The sequence below is a fragment of the Acinonyx jubatus genome, chromosome A1, assembly GCF_027475565.1.
Source record: "Acinonyx jubatus isolate Ajub_Pintada_27869175 chromosome A1, VMU_Ajub_asm_v1.0, whole genome shotgun sequence".
Lineage (NCBI taxonomy): Eukaryota > Metazoa > Chordata > Mammalia > Carnivora > Felidae > Acinonyx > Acinonyx jubatus.
The window spans coordinates 131,005,347-131,022,373 of NC_069380.1; the positions used below are offsets into that span (position 1 = coordinate 131,005,347).

Consider the following 17,027-nt stretch of genomic DNA (forward strand, 5'->3'; position numbering starts at 1 on the left):
ACAGTACCAGTTTCCTTCAAAACCTGGTTTTTCTCAATTCTGTAGGGCAGATAATCTCTTTGAATTTTTTTTTTTTAATGTTTATTTATTTTTGAGAGACAGAGAGAGACAGAGCATGGGTAGGGGAGGGGCAGAGAGAGAGAGAGGAAGACACAGAATCCGAAGCAGGCTCCAGACTCCAAGCTATCAGCACAGAGCCTGACGCGGGGCTCGAACTCACAAGCCGTGAGATCATGACCTGAGCCGAAGTCAGCCACTCAACTGACTAAGCCATCCAGGTGCCCCTTTTTAAATTTTTTTAAAAATGTTTATTTACAGATAATCTCTTTTTTCATCACTATTTCTATCTCTAGACACACTGATACTTATTTCTTTCCATGCACTACATCCTTACTTAAAATTCTTGTTTGCTTCTATCTTCTTTCCTATACTTTGACTTAATGGACTTACACTTAAAGTCTTTATTGGCATGTATATTATGTTTTGAGGACATACATATATTAGGATCATCTAACTATGTTTAATGTTTTCGCTTTCATTATGAAGAGTTTAATCAAGTGAAAATTAAGCACAACCATGAAGTTTACATATTAAACACTAATTTTAAACACAGTTCTAATATACAAATTGGTGATACAAAATCCAAATTATTTCAAATATTCTGTTCAACAGACATAATTAAAATCAAAATAAAGAAATTAATATGGCTTTAAAGTGGTTTCATTCTGCTTCTGATGTCATGAACTTACCCCAAATACTTATAGTTATAAGTTAATTAGGGTTACTACCAATTCCTTAAGTTACTTACCTCTTCTTCTCCTAATGTTACTAGAACTTCTTCATTCAGAGGAACTACTGCAGAAAAAAAACAAGCCAAAATTATATACATGGTAAGTTAACTCTCAAATATAAAGAATTTGATTTTGTGGCTTCTAAGATATCTCTTTCTCTTTCCTTAATTAACACCTTTACATATATAATCAATACATAATTTTAGACAATATATATAACCAATATATAATTTTAGACAAACATGACATTTATACATTTTTGGGTTTTGTTTTCTAAATCCTCAAAAACAAAATTGGTTAAGCGTCCAACTCTTGACTTAAGCTCAGGTTATGATCTCATGCTTCTTGAGATCATGCCCCATGTCAGGCTATGCACTGAAAGCACAAAGCCTATTTGGGATTTTCTCTCCCCCTCGCTCTCTCTCTGACCCTCCCTCACTCAGGCTCACTCTCTCTCTCTCAAAATAAACTTAAAAAAATTAATAATCTATACTGTTTCCCTAAATATATCTCTCTGTAATTATATGATCCTATGCACGTATATGTACATGTATATTATCCACACACACACATGCAAGGGTTATTCATTTTGTTATTGTTGGTTTTATGAGAAGGGGATATCATACACATTATTCTTATTTTTACTCAACAAAAACCCCATGGAAATCGTTTCTATCCTGATATAAGTCTAATCCATAATTTTTAATCACTCCATAATATTCCACAGGGTGAATATACAAAGTGTATTGAGTAATATCAGTACTGATGAAACATTAACTTTGAACCTAACTTTTAGCCACAAAAAACAAGGACTGTAGCATTTCTAAATTTATGTCTTTATGTACTAGTGCTTTCATTTGGGGAGGATAAATTCTCAGAAATGGAATTCCATAGAAGGAAAAGCATATTTTGAATTTTAATATAGAATACCAGATTCTTTTCTAAAAACTTACTATTAGCAATAAGAAACAGCAAAAGATACAATAAACTCTTCTACAATTTTTGCCAGTTCATGAGTATCAACTAACATTTCATTTTAATTTTGTATAGCAAAATTTAATCCTTATATTTAGAAAAGTTCAACCTTTGTACTTTAAGTTTACCTTTCCTAATAAAGTACTATTTAAAATTTCTCTAATAATATGCTACTGAAAACTTTCTAATCTATCTACTATTCTACAGGGTCTTCTGACAGGAAAGAGCTTACGACACGGGCTTCATAGGACATATATTAGAACTGATTACTGGCAGCCCCAGGATGGCTCCCAAATCATTTCAATAAATGCAATGAGAAGGATTTTAAGAACGTAAAGTTAATAATCTCCCTCTTGTCCACTGTGGCCATGAGTAGTATTTCAATATTGATTCACATAATTATTTAAGCCCATACAATATATAGCAGCTTCTAAGAATATAAAGATATTTTAAATCCTTTCAGTGGGGCAGTCTATGGGACTGGCAACCTTAAGCAAAGTGGTTATTTGACCTGTGGATCAGCCTGTGTGTTTGGTGTTACCAGTTCAAAATGTGCACGTAAGGGATGATGATAAGAAAAACAAAAATAGAAAATTCCCTGATATATAGCATCAAAATGAATGAAATACTTTGGAATAAATTTAACCTAGGAGGCAAAAGACTGTGATGAAAACTACACAACTACAAAGCAGCACAGCACGGAGCCTGCTTCCGATCCTCTGTCTCCTTCTCTCTCTGCACCTCACCTGCTCACACTCTCTCTCTCAAAAATAAATAGACATTTAAAAAAAAAATCTTGAACAAGACGTAAGAAAGACTATTATAATAAACTAGTGGATTGGTAATGAAGGCCTAAAGTAAATGTGTGGCAGTAGGGTTCAATATTTCATGATTGGCTATATGTGATACATGAAAAAAGAAGAACCTAGAAGGACTCTTAAGTTTATAGCTGATCAAATAAATTCCATCCAATGGATCAGAGAATGGAGATCAATTCATAAATCTCAGGCATCTATAGAATAATTTGGAAAAGATAACTAGAAAGTAGAGAGATACGTTAGTGTGATGTTACAAATAAGTCTGGCTTGGATACATAGATTTGGAAGCTGTTACGAAAATTGTGTCCTCCTCCTCCCCACCAAAATTCATATTTTGAAGTTCTAATCCTCAGTACCTTAAAATGTGCCTGTATTTGGAACTGCGTCTTTAAAAATGTGATTCTGTTAAAATGAGATCATTAGGGTGAGCCCTATTCCATTACGACTGGCATCTTTATATAAAGAGATTAAGATACAGACAGGCGACCATGTGAAGACACAGGGAGAAGATGACCATCTACAAGCCAAAAAGAGAGGCTTCTGAAGAAACCAACCTTGCCAACACCTTGATCTTGGACTTCTAGACTCCAGAATTGTGAAAAAATTAATTTCTTTTGTGTAAGCAACCCAGTCCATAGTACTTTGTTATGGCAGCTCTAGCAAACTTATACAGAAGTCATTAATACAGGCATAACATAAAAACAAAAGCAGAAAATATAATCCTGGAGTAGCATGTAGAGTAGGAAGTTAAAATTGCTGAGCATAGCCCTCCAAAAAAATAGCAAATTTTAACAGCAGAGTATGAACAGCATTTGAGATGCTCAATATAATGCTGAGGAGGCAATAGAATATAGTTTAATGCAAATTAAAATATAGATTATATATGTACATATCAAGTGCTAAAATTAAAAAGACTACTATGTGATAATAAAGATGTGGAACAGTGGTGGGCAGGAATATAGTAGTTAAAACCAAGAATGTAGATGAAATTATCTCGAAAGAGAATGAATAGAAGAATCCCAACAACTGGGATAGAGAACAGTAGGCCTACAAAGGAGACTAAAAAGGGAAGTGGGAGGAGCTAAAGGAAAGGTGGCAAATGGGCAGGAGAAAGAAGGGAGATGTTAAAAGAAAGAGGATACAATCCATATAGAATACCAAATACACACATATATGTGGCACAGAGAAAAGTAAGCTTTCCTAATAAAAAAAGATCTCCTCGCTGGGTATTTTAACTGCAGATATATAAACCATTTTCTATTTCTTGACTAAAGGGAAATACATAGCTGGTCCCCATTGGACAGGTCACAAGGCAACATACAATCCATGTGGCCCTTATATAAATAAGTATCTAAAATAACTTTTCTCTTCCACTAGGTATGTTTCATTCATTAAGAAAAAATTTACAGTTTCTATTGCGCATGTGGCATAGTATCTATGATGATCAAATGATGGTTATAAGGTCTCCATAATTTAAGATTATTATATCAAACAAATATATTCATCTATAATACCAAAATAATGTATACAAATGAAAGAAAAGTTTAGGCAATTTCAACAAGGCTAGATAGACCTTGAAATTATCCTTAAATTAATCTGCCATTAATTTGCTTAAAAAAATATAAACCTAAAAATAAGAACCTTACTTTCAGGATTTTCTTTCTGCCATTGACTGAGTTCAGCAGTCAAACATTTCACTTGCATAATTAATAATGACAGCTATAAAAAAAATCATAAAACAAAGTCATTTCTTACAGAATATTTATAGATATTCATGAAAGTGTAGACATTCTTAACACTTTAACACAAATTCCTAACATAAATGGCTAACATAAGAGCCATCCAAATTATAAAAAACTGACACTCCAAACACAATCCTGCTTTAAACCATACTAATTATAGTTCAAGTCTTAAGAAGTTTTCAATTCTACTTTACCACTCAACCTAAAATAAAAGGACCTAACCATATTACTTTTATTTCCTAAATACTACTATAAAAATATAGGGGCACCTGTCTGGCTCAGTCAGTGGAGCATGGGACTCTTGACCCTGGGGTTGTGAATTTGAGCCCCATGTTGGGTACAGAGATTACTTAAAAATAAAATCTTTAAGAACATAAGATGATATTTCTTCCCAATAATTTTTAGACAAACTTGCTTTAGGGGCACCTAACACAAAGTAGGACAACATGTGTTCTAATTATTAATAAGGCATCTTAATTGCAATTATTCACTAGCTGGCTCCATCCATAGTGCATGCAACTTTTATCTTGGGGTCATGAGTTTGAACCCCATGGTAGGAGTAGGGTTTACTTTAAAAAAGATATATTTGCTTTAAAGATGCTCTTTAAAATTAATAGGTATGCAGATAAGAGTAAACAAAGCAAGCCTGAGATTATTTAAAGGTTTGCTTTCAAAGTTGGCTCTTGACTGGCATCTGGAACTTGTATTTTGAGATCATTCCCACCAACCTGTTAAGAGATACTCATTGTGTCTAAACTGTTTTTGTAAGGAATATGACGGAAGCTGAACACCTGCTTTCCTTCTGGAAGCCTGGTATTTTGATAACTGCTAGGCAGAGGGTGTCTATGTGACTAGCTCTCACAAAACACCTTGGTCGCTGAGTCTAATGAGGTTCCATGGCAGAAAACATTTCACACAGTCACAACTCCTTGGGGGAATTAAGCATATCTTGGATGACTCCAATAAAAGAGGACTCCTGAAAGCTTGTATCTGGTTTCCTCTGGACCTCACCCCATGGTCCTTTTCACTTTGCTGATTTTACTCTGTATCCTTTTAACATAGTATATCTCAGCCATGAATATAGTACACACTAAGTTTTCTGAGTCCTCCTATGAGTTACTGGGAGTCCTGTGAATTACTCCTGAAAGTAATCTGGGGAACCCTCAACACAATAGGAGAAGATATATTTTTTAAGTTTATTTATTTATTTTTGAGAGAGAGAGAGGGAGAGACAATCCCTAGCTGGCTCCACGCTGTCAGTGCAGAACCCAACATGGGGCTCAAGCTTACGAATTGTGAGATCATGGCCTGAGCCGAAATCAAGAGTCGAACGAGTAACCAACTGAACCACCCAGGTGCCCCAATAGAAGATATTTTGTGGATCCCTCAGATAATGTTATTATTGACTATCTCAGGATCCTGATTCTTTACAACTATATAAGCACTTCCACCAAAATCAGTGTTTGTTTGGTTCACTGCACAAAAAGTCATTCAGGAAACTTACAGGTCCAATCCCTAGTGATTCTGATTCACTAGGTCTCAATTTCTACGATATAAGAACCACGTTTCCCAAGAAAACCAGATGATAGTTTATTTACTGTATAATGCTGTTTCAAATACAATATTCAGTTTTATACTTTATAACAGAACTCTGCATTTATTGATAAATGCAAAATTTTTTAAATAAAAGATGGCTTAATTCTTGATTAGAAATTTTTACATGGAAGACCTGACCTGATATGATAGGCACTTCCAAAAGTGACACATTAGTTTTTCCTTCTTTTTCTATCTCTCTTACTCTCATTTTTATTCAGTATTATTATGCTCATAGATTTTTATTTTTATTATTGTTATAATCAATCAAGGCCATTATTCCTTTTCAAATGATATCAAATTTGGTGTTTTTGTGAACAGTGCCTAAATCTTTATTTTTCATAATCTATATTTTTTTCAAATTAGTTTTACACTGAATGACACAAAAGGAAACTTAAATTACTAATAGTTCACATGTAAGCTTGATTATAATCTGAATGAAAAATAAGTAGGAAGAAAAAGGCCCTCAAAAAAGCTTCTGTATTACATCTCACTCTGTGAAACGGCTCTGCTTCTGACTTCAATTGTCTGCTGCTCTAATAGGCCATGAAGCGAATGAACCCCCAACTGCAGCTTACTGGTGGCAGGCACGCGCGCGTGCACACACACACACACACACACACACTCACCTTCCTCACCTGCTGCCCTTGTAACAAAATGAACTGGTTTTTAAAAGTAAAGTGCATGATTTGGAACTCAGGAGTACTTTCAATTAGTTCTTACACTTTCTGACATGCTCCTACAAGTTTTAGAAAACTTTCTTTAGAATCATTTGTATATTTGACTTTGTTCTTTAGAATTATCACTAAAACTTCTAATTTTTTATGTCAAATACATCTAAGTTTTCTTTTATACTTTCTTGGTTTCTACTTTTAGCCAAGAAGTTTCTCCTGTCCCTAGACGGCACAAATAGTCTCCTAACTTTTCTTATAAGACTTCTATGGCAATCTATCTAGAATATATGTTTATGTAATGAAAGACAAAGCTCCAATTTTATTTTCTTCCAAACGGATAACTAGTTGTACCACTATTACTTATTAACAATTCATCCTTTTCCACAAATGGGCACTATCATCTTTGTCATATTTTAAATTCTTAATCTGTTGCATTCTTCCTTTGGTATATTCCTAAACCAATTCTTTAGGGCTCTATTAAAATAGATATCTTAATCTTTCTTTAAGCATCAGTGAAGTCAGTTAAGGTTCTACACATATAGTAAAAAAAAAAAAAAGAAAACAAACTGGCTACTGTACCTAACACAAAGTAGGACAACATGTGTTCTAATTATTAATAAGGTATCTTAATTGCAATTATTCACTCAACAGTTAAATATATGTGTAACTATTAAGAGATAAATAATAAAGAAAATATTCCTTATTTACATATATTTATTTAGAGTAAATATATATAGTGAATACAATATATTTATAATAGTTCATTCAAAAAGTATTTAGAATACTTCTCTTAAATCAGAAAGAATATTTTCCAAATGATTAAGCATATGGGTATCAACAAAGCTATTACATGTGGGTTAATATAGACAAATAATATTCTAATCCAAAACACAATACATTAAACTTAACTATTTTTAGGAAGAAAAAAAAGGATTCATACCTGAGCATTTGAATCAGTGAGTGTCTCAGTTCCAACAAGTGATAATTTTTTCTGACACTTCATTTACAAAGTAAATAAAACAACAAAACAAAGCAAGTAAATAAAAATGATTCACATACTATAACCTTTTATACATAACAAACAATTCCCTTTCTTTTATATCAATGTAATATTATACAAATATCTGATTTAAGAGAAGAGTTTAAGTTCCTCACTTAAAAAAAAATGTTTATTTACTTATTTGAGAGAGATTGTATGCATGAGCCAGAGAGAGGAGGGAGAGAGAGACAGAGACAGAGACAGAGAAAGAGAGAGAATCCCAAGCAGGATCAGGGCTCAACGTCATGATCAATCGCAGTATCATGACCTAACCCAATATCAACAGTCCGAGGTTTAACCAACTGAGTCACCCAGGCACCTCAAGTTCCTGACTTTACAGGCAAGAGGATCATGAAGGCATCCAAACAGGTCTCACGGTCAATATATCAAAAGTAAAAGGGGATATTAGATATTCTATATTCTGTATAGAATGAAATAATGAGCATAAGAAATAAGGACAAAAAAATACAAACATAGCTAGGGTAAATTAGAAGCTAGGTAACAGGAAAATAGGAAATAAGAGAACAGGAAGGAAAGCACCATAGAAAAACAACAAAAGAGATAAGAAAATGGTTAAGATCATAGGAAAATAAAGCCTTCAGGAGACATCATTTTTGTTCCATTCAAAAAAAAATCTACAACTATTAACAGTGATTATATGATTGAAAATATGGGTAATTTAAATTTTACTTGTGTACTTATTTCTAGTTGCAGTATCTTTAAAAAAAATTATTTTTAAATTCAAATTTCTATACTGAAAAAATGTCACAAGCATAAAAAGGAATTATTTAAATTATCTTGAAAATACACTATCATCAGAGTACCAAGGATTTACATTAAAAAATAATTTTAAAAAAGAAAAAAGGGGATAAAAACAAATAATAACCTGCCTTAATCTAAAATCTTACTGCAAAGAATGGGATAAGAAAAGTTTGCGGCCTGTTTCACACATTATGCTATTTTGAGTAGAAAAAACTTTTACCAACACACAGTAGTGTACCAGAAGTGATACTCACTAACTCAACATTTCAAAGACATTTTCTATATTAATTCATATTTTCACCCAAACTCCATAATTATGTGTCCTCACCACTTCTCTACTCTCTATCTTAGGAAATAACCTGACCAACCTCCTAGTGGCCCAAACCAGAAACCTGAAAGTCTTCATAATTTCCCTCCGTTTCACAACAATTAAGTTCCACTCATTTTGGCCCTATCTCCTTAGTATCTCCTAAGTCCTCCTTCTATATGCAGTGATAGGATATGGCCCTACAGTACTTCTTATCAGGATTAGTAAGTACTAGAGCCTCTTAAATGCTTCTTCTACCTGCAGTCTCAATCTTCTATATTCCATTGTCTTCAAAACAACCAAGCAATTTTCCCAAACTGCATCTTTTCCCAAAGATTCATGTTTATAATCCTTTAATTGCTCCCCACAGTACAAACTCAACAAAATCCTTCATGTTCTTGCTCCTAATTATATTTCCAGCCTCACTCCACAGGTCAATCTCCTCCGAATTTACGAAGCCATAATATTCTATCTAATGTTCTCTAAACTCTTCCAACCTTACATATTTTGTTCCTTCTGCTTTATATACCTCTCCTACTTTCAGAAGCTAATTTCTATTTATCCTTTAGAAATTAATTCAGTTATTACTGCCTTTAGAAAGCTATCCTTGACCCTTTCTATCTAGGTATACTACTCGTTTTAAGTAGTCTTTGTATTTCCACCACAATACTTCTAACATAAAAGCAATGGTCTCTATTACATGACAATCTCCTTGAGGGCAGGGATTGCCATAATTTTTTCTCTTTCTAGAGCTCACCTGGCATAAAGTTTCTTGAATAAATGCTTACAGGTTTAAAAGCTATATAAATTTTTACTGTATAATATAACAGCTTTCAGGACCCAACATAATTATTTTTCTTAAGTCTATTATTGAAATGGAAAGAAATCTTATAGTAATTAATATATATATCACTTTGACCTCTTGGTACTTACTTCTTCCATGTCTTTCCACATTTCGTCACATTCCTTAATAAGTTCTTCTTCAGCATTTGTAACATCTTCCATATCTGTACTACTATCTGGGTCTAGATCTTGCTGATTCACTGACATGTGCCTTGTGATTTTTTTAGCCTTATAAGAAAAACTGAAGTAAAAATATTTATTCATTTAACAATAATTTCTTGAACACCTATCACCTGCCAGACAGTAAGCTAGGAACTAAACATGTAAGAGTGAACAAAATGGGCAAAAATCCTTCCCTACCATGGAACTTATATTCCAGTTAAAATAAAGAGACAATAAACCAGTTATATAAGTGGAAATATATATAATATATATATCAATTTATAAGTGGAAATAATTTTATGTAGGAAAGCAAGACAGGGAATAAAATAGGACATGCTTGGTTAGGGGTAATGTAATTTCACATAATGTGGTCATTTAAGGTCATTGAGAAGTTAACGATTGAGCAAAAAACATGAAGGAGATAAGAAAGTGAGACATGGGGATATTTAGAGGAAGAGGCTCCAGGCAGGGAATTGCAAATGCAAAGGCCCTGGGGCAGGAGTATGAGGGTCATGTTCCTAGAGCAGTAAAGCAGCTAGTGTGATTGGAGCAAAGTAAGGCAGAGAACACAAGATGAGGTTGAGAGATTTAGGAATTAGATTATGTGGGCTTTCTAGGCTATTTTAAGGACTTCAGCTGAGATGATAAACGATTAAAGGGTTTTCAATGGAAAAATGACTTAAGTTGAATTATATTTTAACAGCACAACTCTGGTTAACAACAGGCAGTAAGGACAGAAACAGGAAAGTCAGTTAGCTATTGCAATGATCCAAGCAACTTTTGTTATTAAAAAAGTTTAGGTAAGCAAATGGAAAGATGGAGCTGCCAGTTGGGTACTGAGATAGTGAAGACAGTGGAAGAAACAGAAGCAGCTAGATATGAGAAGGTAATGATTAAAAATTCAATTTTGTACTTGCTAAATATAAGGTGTCTATTAGTGCAGATGCTGATTAAGCAATTGAACGTACATGTATGGAGTTCAAGGGAAAGTTTTGAGCTAGAATTTGAGTCATCACCATACAAGATATGTAAAGCCACAAGGCTAGGTGAGATCACAAAAGCAAGAGTGTACAGACAGAAATGAGAAGAGATCCAGACCTGGAAAGAATAATAAACAGGAACCACTGAATCTGAGAAGGAGCGCTCAATAATAAGGTGAAAAGAAAATTAAGAGTATGATAACCTGAAATTCAAAGTAAGAAAGTATTAAAGAAAGGAGTGATGAAGTATCAAATACCAGAGATAGGTCAAGTATGATAAAAACAGAGAACTGACAATTTACTTAGTAATATGGATAGAGGACTGTATTTTCCAAAAAGAGTCACAGCCATATTCCAGGTTATTACTCCCTGTCCAGAGGCAGAGACTATTTATCCTCATCATGAACCTGAGTAGGACTTTCTAACTGCCTTTACGAATAGAATATAATGGAAGTGACTTCCAAAACTAAGTCATAAAAGGCCATAGCACTTACACCTCTGTCTCAGAACATTCACCCTTATAAACCAGCAACCATGCTGTGAAGAAGCCTGGTACAAATGTTTGTTTGTTTGTTTGTTTGTTTGTTTGTTTTTTAATGTTTTTGACAGCAAGTGAGCACGTGTGAACGGGGAGGGGCAGAGAGAGAGAGACAGACAGACAGACAGACAGAGAATCTGAAGTGGGCTCCCCCCGACAGCAGAGAGCACAGAGTGGGGCTCGAATTCACAAACTGGGAGATCATGACCTGAGCTGAAGTCAGACACTTAACTGACTGAGCCACCCAGGCACCCCAAACTGGCACAAATGAAGAGACTAATGGTGAAGCCCACAGAAAGGAACTGAGGTTCCCAGCCAAAAGCTAGCATCAACAATTAGACATGCACATGAACATTCTGATGATTCAGCCCTCAGACTTTGAGACTTCCAGACAAGGGCATAGACATTGCAGAGCAATTGACAAGTTGTCCTACTATATCCTGTCTGAATTCTTGATGCAAAGAACTGCTGAACATAATAAACCTCTAAGTCTTAGGATAATTTATCACAATTTCAATGGAATAAATACACAAAACTGGAGGCCTTTATAAGGGAGTTTCAGTAGAATGGTGGGAGTAAAAGCATGAATGGAGTATATTCAAGAGAGAACAGAAGGCAAGGAACTGTACATACCTAGTAATATAAAATATTTTCAACAATTCTTTTCTCTAAAGGAAAACAGTTGGAGGGTGATATGGGGTCAAGAAAGACTTTTTTTTAAGCCAGGAGAAAACAGAGCACTTAAATGACACAGAAGGAAATATTGCAGGAGTTGCAAGAGAAAAAGAATGGAATTTAATACCTAAGTAGAGAGACTGATTTAAGATAGAAGTCTATATAGGGGCACCTGGGTGGCTCAGTCAGTTAAGCGTCCAACTTTGGCTCAGGTCATGATATCACAGTTCGTGGGTTTGAGCCCCATATTGGACTCTGTGCTGACAGCTTAGAGCCTGGAGCCCGTTTTGGATTCTGTGTCTCCCTCTCTCTCTGCCTCTCTCTCTCAAAAATAAACATTAAAGAAAAGAGATAGAAGTATACATAGTTCATCCATTTTAATGGAAATGTAGGAGGATTGCAAGCAGGTGAGTAGATGTGTTGATAGGATTTTATGGAAGTTCTATTTGGACTGCTTCTCTTTTCTCAGGGAAATGTTAACTAAGGTCGTCAGCTGTGAATGAGAATGGGGAAAAGCACAGGAGGTTTAAGAAATACATTAAGAGGGGCGCCTGGGTGGCTCAGTTGGTTAAGCATCCAACTTCGGCTCAGGTCATGATCTCACAGTTCCTGAGATCGAGCCCCACGTCAGGCTCTGTGCTCACAACTCAAAGCCTGGAGCCTGCTTCAGATTCTGTGTCCCCCTCTCTCTCTGCCCCATCCCCACTCATGCTCTGTCTCTATCTCTGTCTTTCTGTCTTAAAGTAAATAAAACATTAAAAAAAAAAATACATTAAGAAATGTATGAAACAGCAGCACCTGCGTGGCTCAGTTGGTTAAGCATCTGACTTTGGCTTAGGTCATGATCTCATAGCTCGTGAGTTCGAGCCCCCATTGGGCTCTGTGCTGACAGCTCAGAGCCTGGAGCCTGCTTCAGATTCTGTGTCTCCCTCTCTCTCTGCCCCTCCTCAGCTCATGCTCTGTCTCTCTCTCTCTCAAAAATACATAAACATTCAATGTTTATAGCAGCCCTCTCAACAATAGCCAAATTATGGAAAGAGCCTAAATGTCCATTAACTGATGAATGGATAAAGAAATTGTGGTTTATATACACAATGGAGTACTACGTGGCAATGAGAACGAATGAAATATGGCCCTTTGTAGCAACATGGATGGAACTGGAGAGTGTGATGCTAAGTGAAATAAGCCATACAGAGAAAGACAGATACCATATGGCTTCACTCTTATGTGGATCCTGAGAAAATTAACAGAAACCCATGGGGGAGGGGAAGGAAAAAAAAAAAAGAGGTTAGAGTGGAAGAGAGCCAAAGCATAAGAGACTCTTAAAAACTGAGAACAAACTGAGGGTTGATGGGGGGTGGGAGGGAGGGGAGGGTGGGTGATGGGTATTGAGGAGGGTGCCTTTTGGGATGAGCACTGGGTGTTGTATGGAAACCAATTTGACAATAAACTTCATATATTGAAAAAAATAATAATAAAATAAAATAAACACATAAACATTTAAAAAAATTTTTTTAATATATGAAATAGATATATAAGAGAACAGGAGAGGATAAAATAGTAGGACAACTTGAGATTAAATGTCCACTTGAGACCATTAAATACCCACTAGCGAATATGTCATTAATTTAAAATGGAATTAGAACATGGTTATATATTTTCTTCTATAGTGTAGCAGCATAGGTACAAAGACCAAGTGAAAAAATGATAGTCTTTGACGTATGACCACAGGAATGAGTAACTACTAGAAGATAGAGAATATAATCACTAAAGAAAAAGAGGTCAAGAAAAAGGGAGGCCATATGTGGATATTAAAATCACCATGAAGTATGACAGTAGTGCTGCAGAGGGCTGCAGTGAGCCAGAAGCTAAAAATCTTCAAGAAATGAAGGAGCATGATATAATCTTGCTAGATGACCGCTGCAAGGAGTGGTAGGTAGTAGAAGACTCTGATGGCATAAAATGCAAAGTTGAGACAATTTTAAGGAAGTAGACAGACCAAAAAAGAATAAAGATGTCTACCCCACAACACTAAATGCAAACCAGAACAGCCCACTCCCCCAAAACACTTTTATTCATAAGAAACTTAAGTTTTATACTACTTAATCAAGGTCTCATCAAGAGAGATTTTAAAGAAACTTGGGGAGATACACCATGTTCAGAAATTAAATGACTCCATACTGTAAAGATGTTAATTCCTCCTAAGTTGGTCTATTGAATCTTAATCAAAATTCAAAATTCTAAAAGTATTTGGGATGCCTGGATGGGCTCAGTTGGTTAAGTGTCTAACTTGATTTTGGCTCAGGTCATGATTTCATGGTTCATGAGTTTGAGCCCTGCATTGGGATCTGTGCTGACAGCTCAGCGCATGCTTGGGATTCTCCCTCTCCCTCTCTCTCTGTCTCTCACTCTCAAAATAAATAAATAAATAAACTTAAAAAAAAAAAAGTTCTAAAAGTTTCTATTTTTGTGGCACTTGACAAGCAAATTCTAAACTTTATATGGAAGGGCAAGGGGCCAAAAAACAGCCAAGACCCTCATGAAGAAGATGAGAAAACTTGCCTTACCACACATTAAACTTATTAAAAAACTATACTAATTTTTATAGCATGGAATTAGCACATGGATAGGCAAACTGAACAGTGGAACATAAACACATAAAAGCCTTTCTGGATTCACACATTTATGGACCTATGATATAGAACACAGGTGGCAATGCAAATTAAGGGGATATAAGAACAATCCAAATAGGAGCATATTTTATAAACTATATTGCATTTTTTCCCCAGGTATAATTTGGTCCTTCATAGAACTTCCTCATTTTTTTTTTTTAATTAACTGCAGAGTATTTGGGTGAAGGGGAGGGAAAAGGTGGGTTAAGCCTAGATATACACCTCAATCTTTACATGATCCCTACATCCCTCAAAAATTCCAGAAACAGAAATGATAAAGCAGAACATAAAGAAAACATGGAGACATTTTTTTTGCTTGGATTGGGAAAGCATTTCTAACAAAACTAAATAAAATCTCCATAAATTTTTTTAAAATTCTGCAGGTACAAAGATATCATTAAAAAATTAAAAAATAATCTAACACCTCCTTACTAAGACACCACACTGTATTTTCTCTCACTGCACTGAGTAATAAACCCAAGTTCTTCAATATCCCACCCCCCAAAAAAAGCTAAAACGTAAAACCTCAAAATTTAAAGAAATATTTGTAACATACATGGCACTCAAGACCTAATTTTCTTCATGTATAATGAATGCCTACAAATATGAAAAAAAAATCCAATAACCAACCATAAAAAAGAAAACTAATTTAAAAAAGTGATCACCATAAAAGTCAGGATATCAATGCTTTTGGAGGGAGAGAAGGCAGGAGAAAGAACTTTGATTAGGATGGGCCAAATGAGAAACTTTTGAGATGATTATCAAAGTTTTATTTCTTGATCTACATGGTGATAAAGGTGTTCACCTTAGAATAATTTATGGAATTTACACTTATTTTTATATGGTTTTTTTGATATCTATATTTTACTTTGCAATAAAAAGCTAAATAACAGAAACAATCCAAGAGAAATGAGCAAAGGACAAAAATGGGAAATTTAAAAAAATGAGAAATCCTTTATATATAGAAAAATGCATTTTTAACCTTACTTATAAGTCATAAAAATGAAAATTAAACAAGAGTTATTTTTCATCCGGACTAGCAATAATGAAAAATTTAATAATAAACAATAATGAGAAGAATATAGAACAAGAGGCATACACTATTCACAAGAGGCATGCACTGTTCATAAACTAATCACTTTGTAAGATAATAAACAATAGCCATTAAAATTTTAAATACATTTAACTTCTGACCCAGAAATTCTATTTCTAGGAATACTATTATAGATAGATATATTTGCTTTAGTCTACACAGGAATGCATACTACAGCATTACTCAAAAAAACTTTGTGTGAACTCTACAATCAAAATGTCTAGGTTTAAATCCCGGCTTCAATACTTACAAGCTGTGTGACCTTGGGCAAGGCACTTAAACTGTCTCTGCCTCGGTTTCCTTACCTGTAAAATGAAGACAATAACATTACCCCATAAAGTTGTTATGACAATTAAATGAGTTAGTATATATAAAGTTCTTAGAACTGTGCTTAGCATATGAAGTTATATCATTATTAGCTATTAACATTACTATTAACAATCTGAAGTCAGCTAGTAAAAGACCTTCAGTAAATACCTTCAGCCTTGTACAAAAATGTTTACACTGTTTATGTTATGGGTAAGGCTTTATATCAAAAGTAGTCTATTAGTAAAGCTTTGGGGAGGATCCTAAGTTATAGGCTGATTTTCCAATGAAGAGGGGGGATGTGCCCCTAACCACTCTGCTCACCCCTTGTTCAAAGGTCAACTATATAGTGTTGTATATGAATTATACCTCAGTTTTAAAAGAGGGGGGAAGACAGTAAACGTTATGTGGTTTTTACCATAATAAGTTTTTCTTTCTTTCTTTCCCTTTTTTTTTTTTTTTTTTAAAGAAGAGAGCTGTCGAGAAGGCGGCTAAGACATGAAAGCGCAGACCAGGACGATGGCAGCAGGGGGAATGATCCTGCCATGTACCCTTGGGTTTCTTGGCCTGCCTAGTTGGTTCGTTCTCTCTCTTTCTCTCTTTCCTTCGTTCTTTCTCTCTCTCTCTCCCTCTCCCTCCCTAAGAAAACAGTAAGAAGCGCCCACCACCTCTTTCTCGTTTGGGAGAATCAAGAAACTCAGGGAAGAAAACAGTTCCGTCAGCACCTGAAGGGAGGCCCTCAAGTTAGATAGTTCCCTCAGTTCCCTGCCCCTCTGTCATTTCCCTCTAACCCGCTGGGTTCTAGAGCGGGAGAAGAGCGGGTCACAGGGACTGGCGGGACGTCCGGTATCCAGTTCCCGTGAGCTTCAGGGTCCCACCATCGGCGCTACAGTTCCATACCCTGGGAGCCTTCCAAGTGTCTACCGTTAAGGCGCTCTCCCTTACCCACCTCTTAACCACCACACAGCCACGGACTGCAGGCCACCTCAGCCTGGCTCAGACAGGACTTCCCGGCCTAGGGCCCCAAGCGCGCGCTGCTTGCTGATTGGATCTGCTC

The 17,027-nt window shown here is 35.3% G+C and overlaps 1 protein-coding gene across 4 annotated transcripts in view; it reads right to left on the reverse strand.

Moving 5' to 3' along the window:
* The window catches only part of CENPK (centromere protein K), a 57,963-nt gene extending 40,946 nt beyond the window's left edge, over positions 1-17,017 (reverse strand). For 2 of the 4 annotated variants that reach the window (XM_027041071.2, XM_053223417.1), the window contains exons 1-6: positions 16,920-17,017; positions 15,915-15,969; positions 9,635-9,785; positions 7,534-7,590; positions 4,231-4,303; positions 809-855 (exon numbers count right to left, since the gene is read on the reverse strand). In XM_027041071.2, the coding sequence (XP_026896872.1) occupies positions 809-855; positions 4,231-4,303; positions 7,534-7,590; positions 9,635-9,751 (294 nt within the window). In that variant the 5' untranslated portion in view covers positions 9,752-9,785; positions 15,915-15,969; positions 16,920-17,017. Of the gene's footprint in view, positions 1-808; positions 856-4,230; positions 4,304-7,533; positions 7,591-9,634; positions 9,786-15,914; positions 15,970-16,870 lie in introns of all 4 variants that reach the window. The other 2 variants (XM_027041058.2, XM_027041062.2) reach the window with 2 other exon arrangements.
* Positions 17,018-17,027: the final 10 nt, after the last annotated feature.